Below are 20231 nucleotides of genomic sequence, written 5' to 3' on the forward strand. Positions count from 1 at the left end.
TTCTGCACGATACGGTGAAGTATGATTGTTTCACGATCGGTAGTGATGAGGACCTGCAAGTCATGTTTCTTTGTCGGAGACAGTTTCCGGAGGTGAGGACACCAGAATTGCTCGCAAAGCTGATTGATGTGGTATCCAGCTCAGGGGGTTCCAACCGGAATACCACCAATGTAGCCACGGCAGCTGGCTCCAGTTCGAGGGCTGCCATGGCTTCTTCCTCCGTCCCAGTGTACGAGCCAGCGGTCCAACTTGTCGCCTCCCCGTCTTTTGCTGTTGATCTAAATGACGGCGTAGGCGACGAGGTAGGATCCTTTGATATTCTGCCGAACGCTTTAGAGGGCGTTCCACCGGTTGGCGTCGGAGACGGAGTCTTGGGTGATGCAGATGAGGACGACGTCGAGCCGGATACGATTGAGGATGACAGCGGCGACGAGGTTAGAGCGACTGGTCCTGCATTGGCGGGCGGTGGTTCTAGCTCTGGCACACAGCAGTATCCACCACATTTTTCCTTATTGGACTTGGACGCCATGAGGCATGAGGGGGTTTTAGGGCACGCTGTTGGATTCGGAGCTAGAGATACGGAAGGGACTGCTGGTCTGACAGAGTTCCAGGTTGGTTAGCAATTCCAGGATAAAGACGAGGCCCTGTTAAGTGTGAAGAGTTACAGCATCCGGCGAGGGGTACAGTACAAGGTGCTGGAGTCCGATCACCGTAGGTATGTGGGCAAGTGTTCCGAGTTTGGGAATGGGTGCACATGGTTGATTCGACTGAGTCTCCGGAAGCGCAAGGGTCTTTGGGAGGTCAAACGGTACAACGGACCTCACACTTGCCTGGCCACATCCATCTCGAGCGACCACAGGAGTTTGGATTATCATGTGATTTCGGCGTTCATTATGCCAATGGTTAGGGCTGACGCATCCGTGAGCATAAAGGTGCTCCTAAATGCCACGGCAGCGCACTTTGGTTTTAGGCCGACTTACAGGAGGGTATAGATGGCAAAGCAGAAGGCTATTGCCCTCATCTACGGTGACTGGGATGAGTCATATAACGACATCCCTAGGTGGGTGTTGGGTGTCCAGCTGACGATGCCTGGAAGTGTTGCGGTCCTCAGGACGAGCCCGGTTCTAGTTGGAGGACAGGTGGACGAGTCTCAAGCGTATTTCCACAGACTTTTCTGGACTTTCCCTCCGTGCATCGAGGCATTCCGTCATTGCAAGCCGCTAGTCAGCATTGATGGCACACATCTGTATGGGAAGTATGGGGGAACGTTGCTCATCGCGATTGCACAGGACGGGAACTCCAACATTCTACCAGTCGCATTCGCCCTAGTGGAGGGTGAGAATGCAGAGTCCTGGAGATTCTTTCTCTCGCACTTTCGAGAGCACGTGACCCCGCAGCCCGGTCTGCTGGTTATATCGGACAGGCACAACGGCATCAAGGCTGCGCTTGAGGCCCCTGACGGAGGTTGGTTACCGCCATCGGCGTACCGTGCATTCTGCATACGACACGTAGCGGCTAATTTTGCCCTTACCTTCAAGGGCAAAGACGCTAGGAGGCTACTAGTCAATGTGGCGTATGCGAAGACCGAGGTTGAATTTGATTACTGGTTTGATATTCTTCGGTCTGAAGACCCAGCGATGTGTGACTGGGCGAACCGGATTGACTACTCCTTGTGGACTCAGCATCGTGATGAGAGTCGGAGATTCGGTCACATGACGACGAACATCTCCGAGTGTGTGAATTCAATCCTCAAGGGGGTCAGAAATCTCCCTGTAGCATCCCTGGTGAAGGCAACATATTGTAGGCTTGCGGAACTCTTTGTTCGGAATGGGAGAGAGGCTGAGGCACAGATAGGAACCGGACAACAATTCAGTCAGCATTTGGTGAAGTGTATTGAGGCCAACTTGAAGACGGCCAGGTGCTTCACGGTGACGTTGTATGACCGGGATAACTCCGAGTTCACCGTAGCAGAGACCACTCCGACTGGTTCTTTCTCCTTGGGTACCTACAGAGTATCGCTTGCATCGCGGACATGTGACTACGGGTACTTCCAGGCACTTTATTTCCCGTGTCAGCACGCACTTGCATGCTGTGCCTACTCACGGCTCACCTGGACCTCTTACGTTCACAGCGTCTATCAGATTAGCTCGGTGTTCAGTGTGTATCGGATGGGATTCACACCTCCGATCCCGGAGGGCTTCTGGCCACCTTATGACGGGCCCACGATGATTCCGGACCCTGACAGGAGGCATGCGAGAGAGGGTCGTCCTAGATCCACAAGGATACAGATGAATATGGACGAGGCAGATCCGAATCGGCCAAAGAGGTGCGGCCTATGTCGCCAACCCGGACACACACGACGTTGTTGCCCACAGGTTGGAGGATCGTCTCAGGCAGGACGCCATTAGTGGGCATGTTGTTAGTATTAGTATTTTTTACTTTTTTGTTTTCCTGTTAGATGCAATGTTTGAGCACGTATGTAACTGTTTGATCTTTAAACATTGTACTTTGATTGTTGCGAGTAGTAATGAATACGTTGTCTTTCAGTATGAATACTGTTACAAGTTCCGTCGATGCAAATTTTAATATTCTAAAGTAAACAATAAACTGTTTCATGATTCCATGATTATAAATAGTCAATGTCCCACAACACAAATAACAAATAACATAGGTAAATAGACCACAACATAACAAGGAAAGTACATATCATTATCATACATGATTGAACCATAGGGAACAAAATACATGAAACGTGTATCATCTAAACAGATGCGATCCGGTACCACAGCGACGGGCTACCCGTGCCCTCTGACCTCGGCGGATAAACGGCTCCTCATCCTCGATGTCATCCCCATCCTCCTGCGGGGCAGGCTGTGCAGGTGGCGCAACATGCAGGGGTGCTGCAGCCACCCCTACGACAGACTGTGATGCAGCGGTGAAGGCAGATGGAGGGGTACCTCCGAGATAGAACTGCTGACCACCGGATGACGATGGAGGCTCGTTCAGATCAACAGCAAACGGGGCCTGTGTGCCTGAGGTCTGACCACCACTGCGGGGAGTGACGTCCCCCTGCATGATGGCGGTGATCTCCTCTATGAAGCGTGGACTCCCGAAGTCCCCAACAAGCGTCTCTGACCCAATAAAGTCTGACCACTGATATCCCGAGATAACCCAAGGTGTACCCCCCTGCTCAGGCTGGTCATCGGCTGGCACACCAACGAAGTAATGTCCAAGAGGGCCCGATCCAAGTCCAGCGTCACCCGTGTCAGCCCCGTCACCCATCCCTGTACCATACCACTCACCCCCATGACCGCCATCGTGTGTACTAGTACCCGCAACTGCAACAGCCCCTGAACCACCCCCGCCAACGTGCCCATGCTGATCATCGTCGTCGTCCCCACGGTCAGCATGCCCCCTCGCCCTACCTCCCTGGGCTCGTCGTCCGCCTCTAACGGGACCGGCGTCGTGATCATCGTCCATACCATGATCAGGCCACCTAAACTCACGCTGGCTCCACCATGTCCCCACACCCATCCTCCTCTCAACCCTACGCCTGTCCGGCACGTCCTCAGGACGATCCATGTCAGGAACTCGCCCCGGACCTCGCTGTGACGCCTCAACTGGAACCGGAACTGCTCTCGGATCCCCCAGCTGCGTGTCCGGAGACAAGAACCTCTTCCCATGCTGCCTCCACCACTCAAGGAACTCATGCGACGGTCCGGGGTCGGCAACAACGTCGAACCTCAGCACACTCTCCTGACGAGAGTCCCAGTAGAGATGCCACTTCTGCAAATAAGACGGGAACCACCGATCGCCACCTCTACCGTCCTTGGACATCAGAAAGTTGATGTTCAGGGCGGGAAGCGGAGGGGGCTGTACCCCTCCAAACTGCGGAAGAACACGATCTATCTGATGCCACTCTATGACAGCAAAGTAGATCAGCGCGGTCACAGAGCGCCACAACGCCATATGCCGAGGCTCCAAAACCTCCGGATGCAAAACCTGAAGGACGTCGGGGCTACTGTACGACATCCATATAAACTGCACAACACAAGGAAGCCATTCTTGTCAGGGCAACTGTTGGAACCAAATAGAAAAGGTTGCTTATAAAAGGACACTTGTTAACTTGCATACTCACCTCCCTGTCCTGTAACCGGTCTATCCTGAGCCTCCACATCGCCACTCTAGGACCCTTCTCGCTCCCGGAAGGGTTGTAACCTGACCATCTGCAACATACACATGTGTTACGTCAACTGAAATATGTGTTTAGAGTATGCAATAGACTATTAATGAAATGTAGTGATGTGTGTAAAATTGAAATAGAGAAGGCCGTTTCTAGTACCTCGAGGCCAACGGCCAGCTGAACGTCTCATATCCTGCAGGCCTAAACCGAGGAAAGCGCCAAAAGATCCAAGACTAAAGTAGCTGAAGCGGGCCCGCTAACTTGACGACATGTCTGTTCGCCACTCGGCACATGCAACGGTACAACCAAGCCAGTGCTGCAGAACCCCAACTGTAGGTACCCAGCTCCTCCAGCCTCGCTACGTACGGAAGCCATCTGATGTGAATCCGATTCCCGGACTTGTCCGCAAACAGCTGCGTGCCCAACAACATCATGATGTACGCACGGGCATATCGGCGCACAGTCTCCTCATCTGCATCCTCCGGGCACTCGCCAAAAGTCTCCTGAAACCAGCTGCAGTTCACGGCGCACTTCTGAACCTGACTAGGAGGAGGTATAACTCCGAGCAACTCCTGGAACCAGACCCAGGCTGGACGGCCACCCTCGATGTATATATAGAACTCTGACAGGCATCCGCTCACGTAACGGCCGTCCACTGGCAAACCCAGCTGGTATGCCACGTCCTGGAGTGTGATAGTGCACTCTCCGAACGGCATATGAAACGTGTGCGTCTCGGGACACCATCGCTCCACGAATGCACTGACAAGGGCCTCGTCTAGCCGGAACCATCGGTCGTTCAACCTTGCAAGATGGTATAGACCTGCCATCTGCAAGTACGGAACGTATCTGTCATCAAGTTGCATGCCCTGCTGCCGCCGCATGCTCCTAATGCATCGCTGGGGCTGCGAGTAGTAATGAACCACATAGTTAAAACCAGCTTAAAAACCAACCACAACCGTAAGCAACACAATAAATCATCAACAAACCATTCTGCTAAATAAAACCGCATAACATTACATGAAAGATAAGGAACTAGAAAATAAACCCATATACCGCACAACTAAACCTTTAACATAAACCGGCTTAACGAGATCCACTAACAAGAAAAACCTTAACTAAACCGGTTTACATAAAACATCTAGCGTAAAACAACTACAATCAAAGAAGTCAAACAAATCACCAACATAAAACCACTAATGAAAACCACGTACCCTAAACCACTCACATAAACCGCTTGCATAAACCACTCACAAAAACTAGTAACATAAACCACAAACATAAACCACTAACAGAAACCACTAACTTAAACCACTAACATAAACCACTACCCTAAACCACCAACCTAAACCACTAACATAAACCACTAACTTAAACCGCTAACTTAAACCACTAACATAAACCACCAATATAATCCCCTCACATAAACCACCTACATAAACCACTAACATATACCACCATCTAACCCACATGCAAAACCACTAAGTCACAAATACCGCTAGAATCAAAAATATTTCCGTACTAACCTCGTCGTTGATGACCCCGGCTATATGAGCGACTCCGTCCAAGCGATATAACCGTGCCGGATCGTCCCCCATCAGCAGAGTAGTCCGTTCAGGTCTTCCTCGGAGAGAATCTGGGTCGTTTTCTCTGAGATTTGGTGGGGTAGGGGGAAGGAATAATAGTTTGAATGAGGGTGATTCGAACTCCTTATATAGCCGAATCACCCCTAATTCGAACCAGCATGGTTCGATTTATGAAGGAGCACGCCAAGGGTAATTCGAACCAGCCTGGTTCGAATTACATACGTCGCACAATTGGCTATAGTTCGAACTAGGTCAGTTCGAATTACATGGGTTAGTAGTTCGAACCACATTGGTTCGAATTACATTCAAAGATCCTCTCCAAGTAGTTCGAACCATCCTGGTTCGAATTACTAACGTTTGTAGTTCGAACCACCCTGGTTCGAATTACATAAAAATAGCTTCTGGCTTATTGCTGAAACGATTTTCAGTTTGGCGTATTTACGTTACACTATTTTTGGCTTGGCTTAATGGGGTTTTTTACCCTAAAATTTGAGGTGCATCCTACCCTGTATATTTTCAGAGAATGATAAAAATCAAATACTCCAGTACCTGGTGATCAAATCCAATGTCCCAACAAAGACCTTTTTGTTATCAACAATTGCTATTGCACCAAAACCATGTTCTTCAAGGAATGTTCCATCTGTAACCTGCAAATTTTTAGTACGCTAACAGGTGTGTCCTCATGAAACTAACCTTTATGACAATATATTTAACATGAATTACATATTTCAGCCATTCACAAATTACCACCAAAAGGTTCTATTTTACAAAAGTACATTAGTCAGTGAGTCTTACAGCCAATAAACATTGCCTATTAATAAGTCAATCTCATATAGATGGCATATACTGACAGTAAAAGGGGGCATAAAACAAAGTTAAGTACCCAGTCGTTTCTCCTCTACAAGAAAATAGCAACTCAATAGCAATTAGCCAACTGTTATTAGAGACATATTAGCTCATGGAAAACCAAAAATCCACCAGTATTATAAACTATGATATCATTCCCTTTTTGACACATACACACTCAGACGCATAGATAAACCAGGTAATATAGTAAAGAGCAGGGTCGGCAAATATAACAATGTTATTATCTTTTTATTTTAATTTTCAAATAATTTTGTTTATTTATTTCCATTATTTAAGTAAAATACATTTTATTAATATGATAAACTAATCAATAATTTAAATAAATAAATAAGTAAAGTTTGTCACAGAATAAAGCAATGAAAACACTTGATGTCAGGATGGGGAAGTTGAATAGAGAAAGAAGAACCTTAGCATTAGTACAATCAACTTTCTGAGCAGCATCCACAATAGTTTTCCCAACTGGATGTACTGAGAAGCTTCCGTACCTTGGATTCAGCTCCAACCCAGCTCAGAAAAACTCCAGGTTCTGTTTGTTCAAGGGACCTTCACAGAAAACCACTATGTAGTTAGGAGAGCAAGTATGTTTTCTTATGAGAAAGCACATAACAAGATAGAAGAATGTTTCGGAGGCTTTTCATCAAACAGCTTACATGCATCATTCGAAATGCTTTGATTAAATAAAAAATTCATCACAGCAACCAAATAAATCACAAAATCAAAAGCAAACCCTAGCTTAATCCCAAATCGGAAATGAAATCAAGCAGCAATTAAACTAACTGGAAGAAAATATAGTCACCATCGATGTTGGGTTTGAAGAGAAGAAAAAGTCACTGAAGGAAGATTAAAATTTATACTCATAAAAGTAGAGTTAGGTTTACTGAGAGTGATGATTGACAACGACGAGAGTGATGGTAGTCCCAAAGGTGTTGATGATGGAAGAATGCGGTGGATGACTGTGGTTATGGAACAACGGTGATGGAAGAATGTGGCACTGAGGAGCAAGATTTGGAGTGTGAATGGAGTCTGAAGCTACTTGTGAAACTCGTTTGGAGTGTAACTTTGGAGCTCGAGGGTATAGAAGCAACGTTTAGGTTTAAGTCAGTATTACCGACAGAAATTTTTAAATTACAGACGGATTTTTCCGTCTGAAATAATTTAACAAAACGCACCGTTTTTGTCCATTTAATTACAGACGAAAAATTCGTCTGTAACCATTTCCCACGAAAAAAATTAATTTTTCCGACAGAATTATCGACGGATTTTCTTTTCCGTCTGTAATTTATGCTAATTCATTTTTTTTATTTTCCGACAAAAAATCCCTCTGAAATTTCGTCTGTATTTTCGTGGGATAAAATCCGTCGGAAATATCCGTCTGTAATAACTAGTTTTCTAGTAGTGACTTTAGGAAACATTTCAAGTGCACGGAGAATATCGGTGCACCAGTTATTTTAACTGTTGATTTTAATTAATATATATTATATATTTTTTATAATTCAAATCAACGGTTAAAACAACTGGTGCACCATGCACCAGTACTCCCGATGCATTTGAAATGTTTCTTATACTTTATGATCTTCCATTTGATCAGTGTGACTGAAAATTTTATAAAGTTTGTATGATTTTGTGTAGCATTGCAGGACTTTTTTGGTTATCTAAGCTTTACCCACCTTGTTGCTATTACTTGTGCATCAAGGATATTCCACGATATACTTCTTACCACAACTTGAGAATCAAGTAAAATTCTCCACGTTCAAGTCAGTTTAATCTACTAATGTCAGATTTGTTGTAGACACATGTTAATTATGCCCCTTTTTATTTACTTGTTTGACTATTACGTTTCACTATCTAGATTTTACTAAATATTTTTATCTCCTATTTTTTTGGCTGCCACCATTGTTATTTTTTTATCTTGCTAGACATCTTGTCGAAGCATTCCATTTTCTTCGTCAACCATCAAGATCTGTCATTCACTGCAATTGTTTGACGTTAAAATTATTCAATATAGTCGAACTTTATTTTGTACTAACAGGTACATAATTTTTAATATTTTCATCTAATATGGTCCATCATGTAGAAATTTAGTAACAAAGGAATGCACGACTAGCTAATTTTCAGTATCTTGTTAAGACTTAGTATTAATTATAGTGCGTAATAAATTAAAGATAGTTTGAATTGATTTTTAAAAAAAATATTTATTTTTTATTTTTAAAAATTTTTTTAATTGACAAATTGGCATCTAATGATTCACAAAAACAAGTTATAATTGATTATGGTCGAATAATTTTTGGATAGTATTCATTTTTTATAACTTTAATTAGAATGATAGAAAAAATTATTTTGTTTAGAGGTCACAGCTAGCAATACTAATTGTCTCCTAACTATAGTTAATTTATTTTTATCATATTGAGTTAGGTTTTAGTAAGGTTAATTTTCTAATATCTATAAATAATGGATAGCAACAATAGATACTCTCTTGTACTCAGTTATTCTGTTTTAATTATATATTTTGTATTTATTCATATGACAAATTTCCTTTCTCTTAGTTTTCTTCTTCAATCTCAATCTTTTCTTCATTAAAATTATATTTAGGCCACAATTTCATCATGATGCGGTGAGTTGGAGGATCGTTTATCGTAAAAGAACTGACGTTCTTAGATACAAATAGAGCATTAATGGCAGACACTCCTTCTGACCTAATGTCAGAAGAATTGTGGGTCACATGAAAATCAGGAGCTTTCAGTTGGTGAGCTTTAAAATTTAGCTCGCATTCTAAGCCAACTCTCGAGTTTGTAGCAATAGAATGCGAAATCAATTAGCAATTTTCTTGCGGATTCAGCACCTAAGACCTATTTTTTTTGTCACAATGCAGGACATCTTGTATATACTTGTTACCACAAACACAGATTTTCACCTCACCTATAGAGACAGAAATGGTCACGAGAGACTAGTAACGGAGCTGTGGCTAATCATATTGCTGCTGGAATTGAAGAGAGTAGTACCATCAATGTCAAGCAAGACAAGGAAGCCGATGGTCAATCCTAATTTTTGAGTTAAGAAATTAACTAAATTAATTAGTGATGACAAACATTATTTTTGGGCAAAATAAATAATTAGTGTTGAGTGTTAATAATTATATGTTGCTAATTATTTATCAATTGTTGCAGGGCAAAATTCAATCAAGCAGCCCAAATTGGAATGAAAATAAAAACATCATGGCTAATGGGCTAGTTAATTAAGTGGAGCCCAAAAGAAACAAAGAAAAGAACCAACGGACCAAGCAAATCAAACCCGATCCAAGCCCATGTCCATCAATCCAAGTTTATCCCACCAAGCTTCTCATACAAGATTGAAGTCTTCACTCTCCCTCATTGCTTCCAAAGCAACATTCTTTTCTTCTCTGTCTCAGTCAAATCACTCAACTCAGAAAAAGTAAGAAAGAGAGCTTAGTCCCTAAGCTAGTCATGAAAGAAGAAGGAAAGAGAAGGTTAAGTAAAGAGGGGTAAGGTCTAATCAACCATTTCAAGCCATATCAAGAAAAGATCAGAATGTTAAAGGTAATCCTTTTCCTCATACATGCATCATACTTTCTTCTCTTCATCCTCAACTCTCTGACACTCTATTTTGAGCTATATAGAAAAGAGGATTTCTGTTCTTCGCTGCTGTGTATCTACGGTCACAACTGATTCTTGGGGACTAAGTAGCTTCTCAATGGCTCAGATTTGGTTGACCATTGGAAGACTCTTATGGTTGCTTCTTTATGGCTTTCGGTCAAGATAGAGAAGTCAGAAGCAAAGTTTCTACTTTAAAGATTTCTGGGAAAAAGGTGAACGGATGGGTTGGTGAAGCTCAAGGCTCAAGATGTTGACCTAAGAAGTTCATCTAATTGGACATTGTTTCCTAGTCAAAGGTGCATTCCGCCAGTATGAAGAACTGAATCAAAGGCTTGCTAATCTGGTTTTTCACATAGCAAAGAGGCTATTGATGTAGTCAATCTCCTTCATGTTTTACAGATTGTAATGTACTTTTCTATGTTTATCCTTTTGTAATTTCTTGTGAGAAAAGGCATATTGAGAGAGCTCAAGCAAAAGCCATGAGTGGAAAAAGGCTAAGTGAAACACTTGAGAGAAAAGCATAGAGTTTATTTTAGATTTCTTTAGGTTGATTAAGTGTCTTGTATCTTGTACCTGTTGGGTATCCCTTTCTTAGTTGGGTTAGCACTAAGAGTGAAGAGTTAGGTATTAGCATAGCCAATGTCAAGTTAGGTTAGAACTTGAGTGTGAAATTGGTGTATGTAATACTTTTAACTATAATGAAAATTTCTCCATTGTTGTGGAGAAGACTGGATGTAGGTTGCATAGCACAAGGCAACCGAACCAGGATATATGCTGGTGTTAGCTTTTCTTCTCTCTGATGTGTTCTATTTTCTGATATTCATGAGACAAAAATAAATTGTCTCATAATTTCCGCTGCTAAGTTCAAACGGAATCAGAATTGAAAGTTTGTTTTAAAGGGTCATTTCAGTAACATAAAAGAAAGGCATAGATTCAACCCCCCTTCTCTAAGCCTACCACAACCTTCAATTGGTATCAAGAGCTAAGGTCTCAAGAATCAAGCTTAACCACTTGGAGCAAAGATCCAATGGCGAACAACCTGAGCACAACCACAGTTGCCTACACCCTCACTGAAGGTCAGTCAAACAACCAGCCACCTTTCTTCAACGAGAAGAACTATTCCTATTGGAAAGAAAGGATAAGGACCTTCATCCAATCCATTGACTACAACATATGGAAGATTGTTGTGAGCGGTCCCAAGATCCCAACAAAAACAAGTGCTGATAGAGTGGTGACTCCAAAAGAAGAAGCTGAATGGAATAAAGTTTATAAGAAGAAGATAGAGCTGAATGCTAAAGCAATCAACCTTCTTCACTGTGCTATCAGCTTTGAAGAGTACCGAAAGGTGTCTAGATGCAAGACAGCCAAAGAAATCTGGGAAAAACTCCAGGTTACACACGAAGGCACTAAACAAGTCAAAGAAACGAGAATCGATATGCTGCGAAAAGAGTATGAGATGTTCAACATGAAGGATGGAGAAAGCATTGATGAAAACGTTTGAGAGATTCTCAATCATAATCAATGGTGCACGAAATTGGAAATCACAATTCTTCACAAATTCGCACAACTAACCAGAAAGTACACTGGGTCGTCCAAGTAATACCTTACGTGAGTAAAGGTCGATCCCACGGAGATTGTTGGCTTGAAGCAATCTATGGTTATCTTGTAACTCTTAGTCAGGAAGACAATAAAATAATTCACTTATCAGATTTGATTGCAAGGAATAAAAAGGCAGAACACAAATTATACTTGTATGCAATGATGGAGAATATGTTGGAGTTTTGGAGATCATTTGTCTTCTGAAATTCTGCTTTCCTCTGTTTCTAATTCACGCACGCACGTCCTCCTATGGCAAGCTGTGTGTTGGTGGATCACCGTTGTCAATGGCTACCATCCATCCTTCCAGTGAAAAGGGTCCAGGTGCGCTGTCACCGCACGGCTAATCATCTGTAGGTTCTCAATCGTACCGGAATAGGATTTACTATCCTTTTGCGTCTGCCACTACGCCCAGCACTCGCGAGTTTGAAGCTCGTCACAGTAATTCAATCCCTGAATCCTACTCGGAATACCACAGATAAGGTTTAGACTTTCCGGATTCTCTTGAATGCTACCATCAATCTAGCTTATGCCACAAAGATTCCGATTAAGAGATCTAAGAGATATTCATTCATTCTACGGTGGAACGTAAGTGGTTGTCAGGCACGCGTTCGTGGAGAAATGATGATGATTGTCACGTTCATCACATTCATATTGAAGTGCGAATGGATATCTTAGATAGGAACACGCATGTTTGAATGGAAAACAGAAATACTTGCATTAATTCATCGAGACTCAGCAGAGCTCCTCACCCCCAACAATGGAGTTTAGAGACTCATGCCGTCAAAAAAAGTACAAAGTTCAGATCTAAATTGTCATGAGATGCAAAATAAATCTCTAAAAGTTGTTTAAATACTAAACTAGTAACCTAGGTTTACAGAAAATGAGTAAACTATGATAGATGGTGCAGAAATCCACTTCTGGGGCCCACTTGGTGTGTGCTGGGGCTGAGACTTAAGCTTCTCACATGCATGGGCTATTTTGGGCGTTCAACGCCAGGTTGTAACCTGTTTCTGGCGTTGAACTCCAACTTGTAACTTGTTTCTGGCGCTGGACGCCAGACTGCAGCATGGAACTGGCGTTGAACGCTCGTTTACGTCATTTATCCTTGAGAAAAGTATGGACTATTATATATTTCTGAAAAGCTCTGGATGTCTACTTTCCAACGCAATTGGAAGCGCGCCATTTGAACTCCTGTAGCTCCAGAAATTCTATTCTGAGTGCAGAGAGGTCAGAATCCAACAGCATCAGCAGTCCTTTTTCAGCCTGAATTAGATTTTTGCTCAACTCCCTCAATTTCAGCCAGAAAATACCTGAAATTTTCAGAAAAACACACAAACTCATAGTAAAGTCTAGAAATATGAATTTTTCCTAGAAACTAATGAAAATAAACTAAAAACTAACTAAAATATACTAAAAACTATATGAAATTATCCCCAAAAAGCTTATAAAATATCCGCTCATCACAACACCAAACTTAAACTGTTGCTTGTCCCCAAACAACTAGATAAATAAAATAGACAATTAATAAGTCAAGAAGCAATAATATCTCAGAGTTTTTGAGTGAAGCTCAGATTCTAATTAGATGAGCGGGACTAGTAGCTTTTTGCTTCCGAACAGTTTTGACACTTCACTTTATCCATTGAAGCTCAGAGTGATTGGCATCTATAGGAACTTAGAATTCAGATAGTATTATTGATTCTCCTATTTCAGTATGATGATTCTTGAACACAGCTACTTTATGAGTCTTGGCCGTGGCCCTAAGCACTTTGTTTTCCAGTATTACCACCGGATACATAAATGCCACAAACACATAATTAGTGAACCTTTTCAGATTGTGACTCAGCTTTGCTAAAGTCCCCAATTAGAGGTGTCCAGGGTTTTTAAGAACACTCTTCTTTTTGAATTTAACAACCTTTGTTCTGGGGAGTGGATGTTCCTCTAATCTGCGGGGTGCTTGGTCCTTCAAGAGATAATTTCTGGCGCTTCAATTCCCTTAAATCACGCCCTTTCTACTCCTGCTCTTTAAGCAAATAGCAAAGAATGCTACTTTGTTCCTTTTGTTCTTTCTTTATTTGTTCCATAGCTTCTTGCATCTTGGTACTAGATGTTTCAAGATACTCCCAGTATTCAGATTGAGGGATTTCTAGGAGAATTTCCCGTGTTCTCTTCTTGATGGGGTCATCCTGTGCTTGTTGTTTTTCCATTGATGCTTTGGTGATTGGCCGCTCAACTGAGATATACTCAGTTATTCCCATCCTTACTCCAGCGTCCTTGCAGAGCATAGAAATCAAGCTTGGATAAGCCAACCTGGCATCTTTGGAATTTTTGTTTGCAATTTTGTAAAATTCAGTTGAAATCAGTTGATGAACTTCCACTTCTTTTCTCATCATGATGCAATGGATCAGCAAACTTAGAGGTTTGCTTGTCCTCAAGCAAAATAAAAGAAAGGAGAGGGATAGAAGGAGAGCTAGTGTCGAATGGTGGATTTGAGGAGGGAGGCCGAATGTGTTTTTAAAAGGGAGGGGGGTGGGATTTTCGAAAATATTAAGAAAGATAAGATAGAAGATATGATTTAAAAAGTATGATATGAAAAGATGTGATTTAAGATTAAAAAGATATGAAGGATATTTGAAAAAGATAAATTTGAATTTTGAAAAAGATAATGTGGAGATTTGAAAAAGATATTGATTAGTTAAAAAAATTTTAGAATGAAAAGATATAGATTTGTTTTGAAAATTTGAAAAAGAGTTGAATTGGATTGAAAAGAAGAATTCGTGTTTATGGATTAAGATACATTTGATATTTTTTTGGTAGGGTTTTTAGAAATTAGGGATTTTAGAAATCAGGGTTCTTAACATGTTTATGCAAGAAATCATGAATTGAAACATGAAAATTAAAATTAGAATGAAAAATATGAAGTAAAAATGAATTCACCTCCTCCCCACCATCCTGGCGTTTGAACGCCCAAACGCTGCATGTTTTAGGCGTTCAACGCCCAAATGCTGCCTCTCCTGGGCGTTCAACGCCCAGCTGTTGCTTCTTTCTGGCGTTGAACGCCAGGAACTCCTTTGTCACTGGGCGTTTTTCTGAACGCCCAGGACGTTGTAAATCTGGCGTTAAACGCCCAGAAGGAGCTTCTTTCTGGCGTTCAACGCCCAGAAGATGCTTCTTTCTGGCGTTTAACGCCCAGATGGCTATCCTTACTGGCGTTCAACGCCCAGTGGATGCTTCTTTTGGGCGTTGAATGCCCAAAACAGACTCTTACTGGAGTTTTCTTGCCAGTGAGCTCTTTTTCTCTATTTTGTGTGCAGATTCCTTCTGTAACCCTGTGAACTTATGTAATTGACTCTTTACCTTAGTATCAATGAACTTTATATGAACAAATAAAATCAAGAATAGGGCAAAATGCTTAGAGGAAGTGATGCCCTATGGTTGGGTTGCCTCCCAGCAAGCACTTCTTTATTGTCTTTAGCTGGACCTTGCTGACCTTTTAATTTAGCTTCAGCCTTGAGCACTCTTGCTCAATATTGCCTTCAAGATAGTGCTTGATTCTCTGTCCATTAACAATGAACTTCTTATCAGAATCAATATCTTGAAGTTCCACATAACCATATGGTGATACACTTGTAATCACATATGGTCCCCTCCACCGGGATTTCAGTTTCCCGGGGAATAGCCTGAGTCTAGAGTTAAACAACAGAACCTTCTATCCTGGTTCAAAGATTCTAGTGACAGCTTTCTGTCATGCCACTTTTTTTATTTCTCTTTATAAAGCTTGGCATTTTCGAAAGCAGTGAATCTGAATTCCTCTAGCTCATTTAGCTAAAGCAATCTTTTTTCTCCAGCTAATTTGGCATCAAAGTTCAGGAATCTGGTTGCCCAGTAGGCTTTATGTTCTAGTTCCACGGGCAGGTGACATGCCTTACCATATACAAGTTGGTATGGAGAGGTCCCTATAGGAGTCTTGAATGCTGTTCTGTATGCCCACAGAGCATCATCCAAGCTTCTTGCCCAATCCTTTCTACGGGTATTTAAAGTCCGTTCTAGGATTCTTTTTAGCTCTCTGTTAGAGACTTCAGCTTGCCCATTAGTTTGTGGATGATATGGAGTTGCCACCTTGTGGCGAATCCCATACCGGACCATGGCAGAGTAAAGCTGTTTGTTGCAGAAGTGAGTGCCCCCATCACTGATTAGTACTCTAGAGACCCCAAACCTGCTGAAGATGTATTTCTGGAGGAACTTCAGCACTGTTTTAGTATCATTGGTGGGTGTGGCAACGGCCTCTACCCATTTTGATACGTAGTCAACTGCCACCAGAATATAAGTGTTTGAGTATGATGGTGGGAAAGGTCCCATGAAGTCAATTCCCAATACGTCAAACAACTCAATCTCCAAGATTCCTTGTTGAGGCATGGCATAACCATGAGGCAGATTACCAGCTCTTTGGCAACTGTCACAGTTATGTACAAACTCTCGGGAATCTCTATAGAGTGTGGGCCAATAGAAGCCACATTGGAGGACCTTGGTAGCTGTTCGCTCACCTCCGAAATGGCCTCCATATTGTGATCCATGGCAATGCCATAGGATCCTCTGTGCTTCCTCTCTAGGAACACACCTACGGATTATTCCGTCTGCACATCTCTTGAAGAGATAGGGTTCATCCCACAAGTAGTACTTTGCATCAGTGATTAATTTTTTCTTTTGTTGCCTGTTGTACTCCTTAGGTATGAACTTTGCAGCCTTATAGTTTGCAATGTCTGCAAACCATGGTATTTTCTGAATGGCAAACAAATGCTCATCCGGGAAAGTCTCAGAGATCTCAAGAGAGGGAAGGGACGTCCCTTCTACTGGCTCTATCCGGGACAGATGATCAGCCACTTGGTTCTTTGTCCTTTTTCTGTCTCTTATTTCTATATCAAACTCTTGCAGAAGCAACACCCATCTTATGAGCCTGGGTTTTGAATCCTGCTTTGTGAGTAGATATTTAAGAGCAGCATGGTCAGTATACACAATCACCTTTGATCCTACTAAGTATGATCTAAACTTGTCAATGGCATAAACCACTGCAAGCAATTCTTTTTCTGTGGTTGTGTAATTTTTCTGGGCATCATTTAAAACGCGGCTAGCATAATAAATGACATGCAGATGTTTGTCATGCCTCTATCCCAATACTGCACCAATGGCGTGATCACTGGCATCACACATTAGCTCAAATGGTAATGTCCAATCTGGTGCAGAAATAACTGGTGCTGTGACCAGCTTGGCTTTCAGCGTTTCAAACGCCTGCAGACACTCTGTGTCAAACACAAATGGCGTGTCAGCAGCTAGCAGATTGCTCAGAGGTTTTGCGATTTTTGAAAAATCCTTTATAAACCTCCTATAGAATCCTGCATGCCCCAGAAAGCTTCTGATTGCCTTAACATTGGCAGGTGGTGGTAATTTTTCAATTACCTCTATTTTTGCTTGATCCACTTCTATTCCCTTGTTTGAAATTTTATTCCCAAGGACAATCCCTTCAGTCACCATAAAGTGACATTATTCCCAGTTTAAAACCAGGTTGGTCTCTTGGCATCTTTTCAGAACTAGTTTCAGGTGATCAAGACAGGAGCTGAATGAGTTTCCATATACTGAGAAGTCATCCATGAAGACTTCCAGAAATTTTTCCACCATATCAGAGAAAATAGAGAGCATGCATCTCTGGAAGGTTGCAGGCACATTACACAGCCCAAACGGCATCCTTCTATAAGCAAATACTCCAGATGGACATGTGAATGCTGTTTTCTCTTGATCCTGGGGATCTACTGCAATCTGGTTATAGCCTGAGTAGCCATCCAAAAAGCAGTAATAATCATGACCTGCCAATCTTTCTAGCATCTGGTCTATGAATGGTAAAGGAAAATGATCCTTTCTGGTGGCTGTATTGAGCCTTCTGTAGTCAATACACATGCGCCACCCTGTAACTGTTCTTGTAGGAACCAGTTCATTCTTTTCATTATGAACCACTGTCATGCCTCCCTTTTTGGGGACAACTTGAACAGGGCTCACTCAGGGGCTATCAGAAATAGGATAAATAATCCCAGCCTCCAGTAATTTGGTGACCTCTTTCTGCGCCACTTCCTTCATGGCTGGATTTAGCCGCCTCTGTGGTTGAACCACTGGTTTAGCATTATCCTCCAATAAGATTTTGTGCATACATCTAGCTGGGCTTATGCCCTTAAGGTCACCTATGGACCACCCAAGAGCTGTCTTGTGTGTCTTTAGCACTTGAATCAGTGCTTCCTCTTCCTGTGGATTTAAAGCAGAGCTTATGATCACTGGAAAAGTGTCACCTTCTCCCAGAAATGCATATTTTAGGGATGGTGGTAATGGTTTGAGCTCGGGTTTAGGAGGTTTTTCCTCTTCCTGAGGAAATTTCAGAGACTCTTAGCATCTCTCTGTATCTCTCCCAGGCATCATAAAGAGATTCATTATCTCCTTGTTTAAAGCCTTGGATGTCCAACCTTAGCTGTGTCATCCGTTTTGGAGGAAAGTATTGATTCAGAAATTTTTTTGTCAGCTGTTTCCATGTCCTTATGCTGGCCTTAGGTTGGTTATTTAACCACCTCTTAGCTTGGTCTTTTACAGCAAATGGAAACAGTAATAATCTGTAGACATCCTGATCTACTTCCTTATCATGTACTGTGTCAGCAATCTGTAAAAACTGTGCCAGAAACTCTGTAGGTTCTTCCTGTGGAATACCGGAATACTGGCAACTTTGCTGCACCATGATAATGAGCTGAGGATTCAACTCAAAGCTACTGACTCCAATGGAGGGTATGCAGATACTGCTCCCATATGAAGCAGTAGAGGGGTTAGCATATGATCCCAGAGTCCTCCTGGACTGTTCATTTCCGCTTAGGTCCATGATGGAGAAAGGGAGATGATGTAAAATAGAAGAAAAATATTTTTATTTATTTAATTATTTATTTATTTCGAAAACAAAATAAATTAAAATAAATAAAAATGGGTGAAGATTTTCGAAAAAAAATGAGGAAAGAGAAAGTGGTTAGGAAGTTTTGAAAAAGATATGATTTAAAAAGGGTTTTAAATTTCGAAAAAAAATCTGGATTTTAAAATTGATTTTCGAAAAAAAAAGCTTTAAAATAGAGAGAAAAGATATTTTTGAATTTAAAGAGGAAAGAGAAAAACAATAAGATAGCACAAGATTTAAAATTTTTAGATCTAATGCTCCTTGTTTTCGAAAATTTTTGGAGGGAAAACACCAAAGAACACCAAACTTAAAAATTTTAAGATCAAGACATAAGGAGAACTCAAGAACACTTTGAAGACTCACAAGAACACAAGAACATGAAGAAAGAACACCAAACTTAAAATTTTTAGAAAACCAAACTAAAATTTTCAAAAAACAAAGAAAAATCAACAAGAAAACACCAAAATTAAAGTTTGGCACAAGATTTATTCAAAGAAAAATTATTTTTGAAAAATATTTTAAAAATAGGATAGCCAATTACCAAGAACATAAGCACCACGCTCTAGCTAATTGAGCTATAAATTTAAAGTGTTTTAACAATGTATAAATAATAAAAGACTCTAAACCAAAAAGAAAAATTTTTCCTAATCTAAGCAACAAAATAAACCGTCAGTTGTCCAAACTCAAACAATCCCCGGCAACGGCGCCAAAAACTTGGTGCATGAAATTGGAAATCACAATTCTTCACAAATTCGCACAACTAACCAGCAAGTGCACTGGGTCGTCCAAGTAATACCTTACGTGAGTAAGGGTCGATCCCACGGAGATTATTGGCTTGAAGCAATCTATGGTTATCTTGTAACTCTTAGTCAGGAAGACAATAAAATAATTCACTTATTAGATTTGATTGCAAGGAATAAAAGGGCAGAACACAAATTATACTTGTATGCAATGATGGAGAATATGTTGGAGTTTTGGAGATGCTTTGTCTTCTGAAATTCTGCTTTCCTCTATTTCTAATTCACGCACACACGTCCTCCTATGGCAAGCTGTGTGTTGGTGGATCACCATTGTTAATGGCTACCATCCATCCTTCCAGTGAAAAGGGTCCAGGTGCGCTGTCACCGCACGGCTAATCATCTGCAGGTTCTCAATCGTACCGGAAAAAGATTTACTATCCTTTTGCGTCTGTCACTACGCCCAGCACTCGCGAGTTTGAAGCTCGTCACAGTCATTCAATCCCTGAATCCTACTCAGAATACCACAGACAAGGTTTAGACTTTCCGGATTTTCTTGAATGCTGCCATCAATCTAGCTTATGCCACAAAGATTCCGATTAAGAGATCTAAGAGATATTCATTCATTCTACGGTGGAACGTAAGTGGTTGTCAGGCACGCGTTCGTGGAGGAATGATGAT

General features: G+C 41.7%; 1 protein-coding gene across 1 annotated transcript; it reads left to right on the plus strand.

Annotated features, from left to right (window-relative positions):
* LOC107615722 lies at window positions 207-2471 on the plus strand. The gene is made up of 4 exons (XM_016317761.1): window positions 207-542; window positions 1290-1872; window positions 1972-2326; window positions 2459-2471. Exons 1-4 carry the CDS (start codon window positions 207-209, stop codon window positions 2469-2471), a joined length of 1287 nt encoding a protein of 428 aa, XP_016173247.1.

This window comes from Arachis ipaensis, chromosome B09 (assembly GCF_000816755.2).
Source record: "Arachis ipaensis cultivar K30076 chromosome B09, Araip1.1, whole genome shotgun sequence".
Taxonomy (NCBI): domain Eukaryota; kingdom Viridiplantae; phylum Streptophyta; class Magnoliopsida; order Fabales; family Fabaceae; genus Arachis; species Arachis ipaensis.

Coding starts and splice junctions, on each gene's coding strand:
- LOC107615722 (XM_016317761.1), top strand. CDS start 207: ATGGCTTCTTCCTCCGTCCCAGTGTACGAGCCAGCGGTCCAACTTGTC. Junction 543..1,289: donor ACGCCATGAGGCATGAGGGG/GTTTTAGGGCAC, acceptor GCGATTGCACAG/GACGGGAACTCCAACATTCT. Junction 1,873..1,971: donor AGGAACCGGACAACAATTCA/GTCAGCATTTGG, acceptor TCACCGTAGCAG/AGACCACTCCGACTGGTTCT.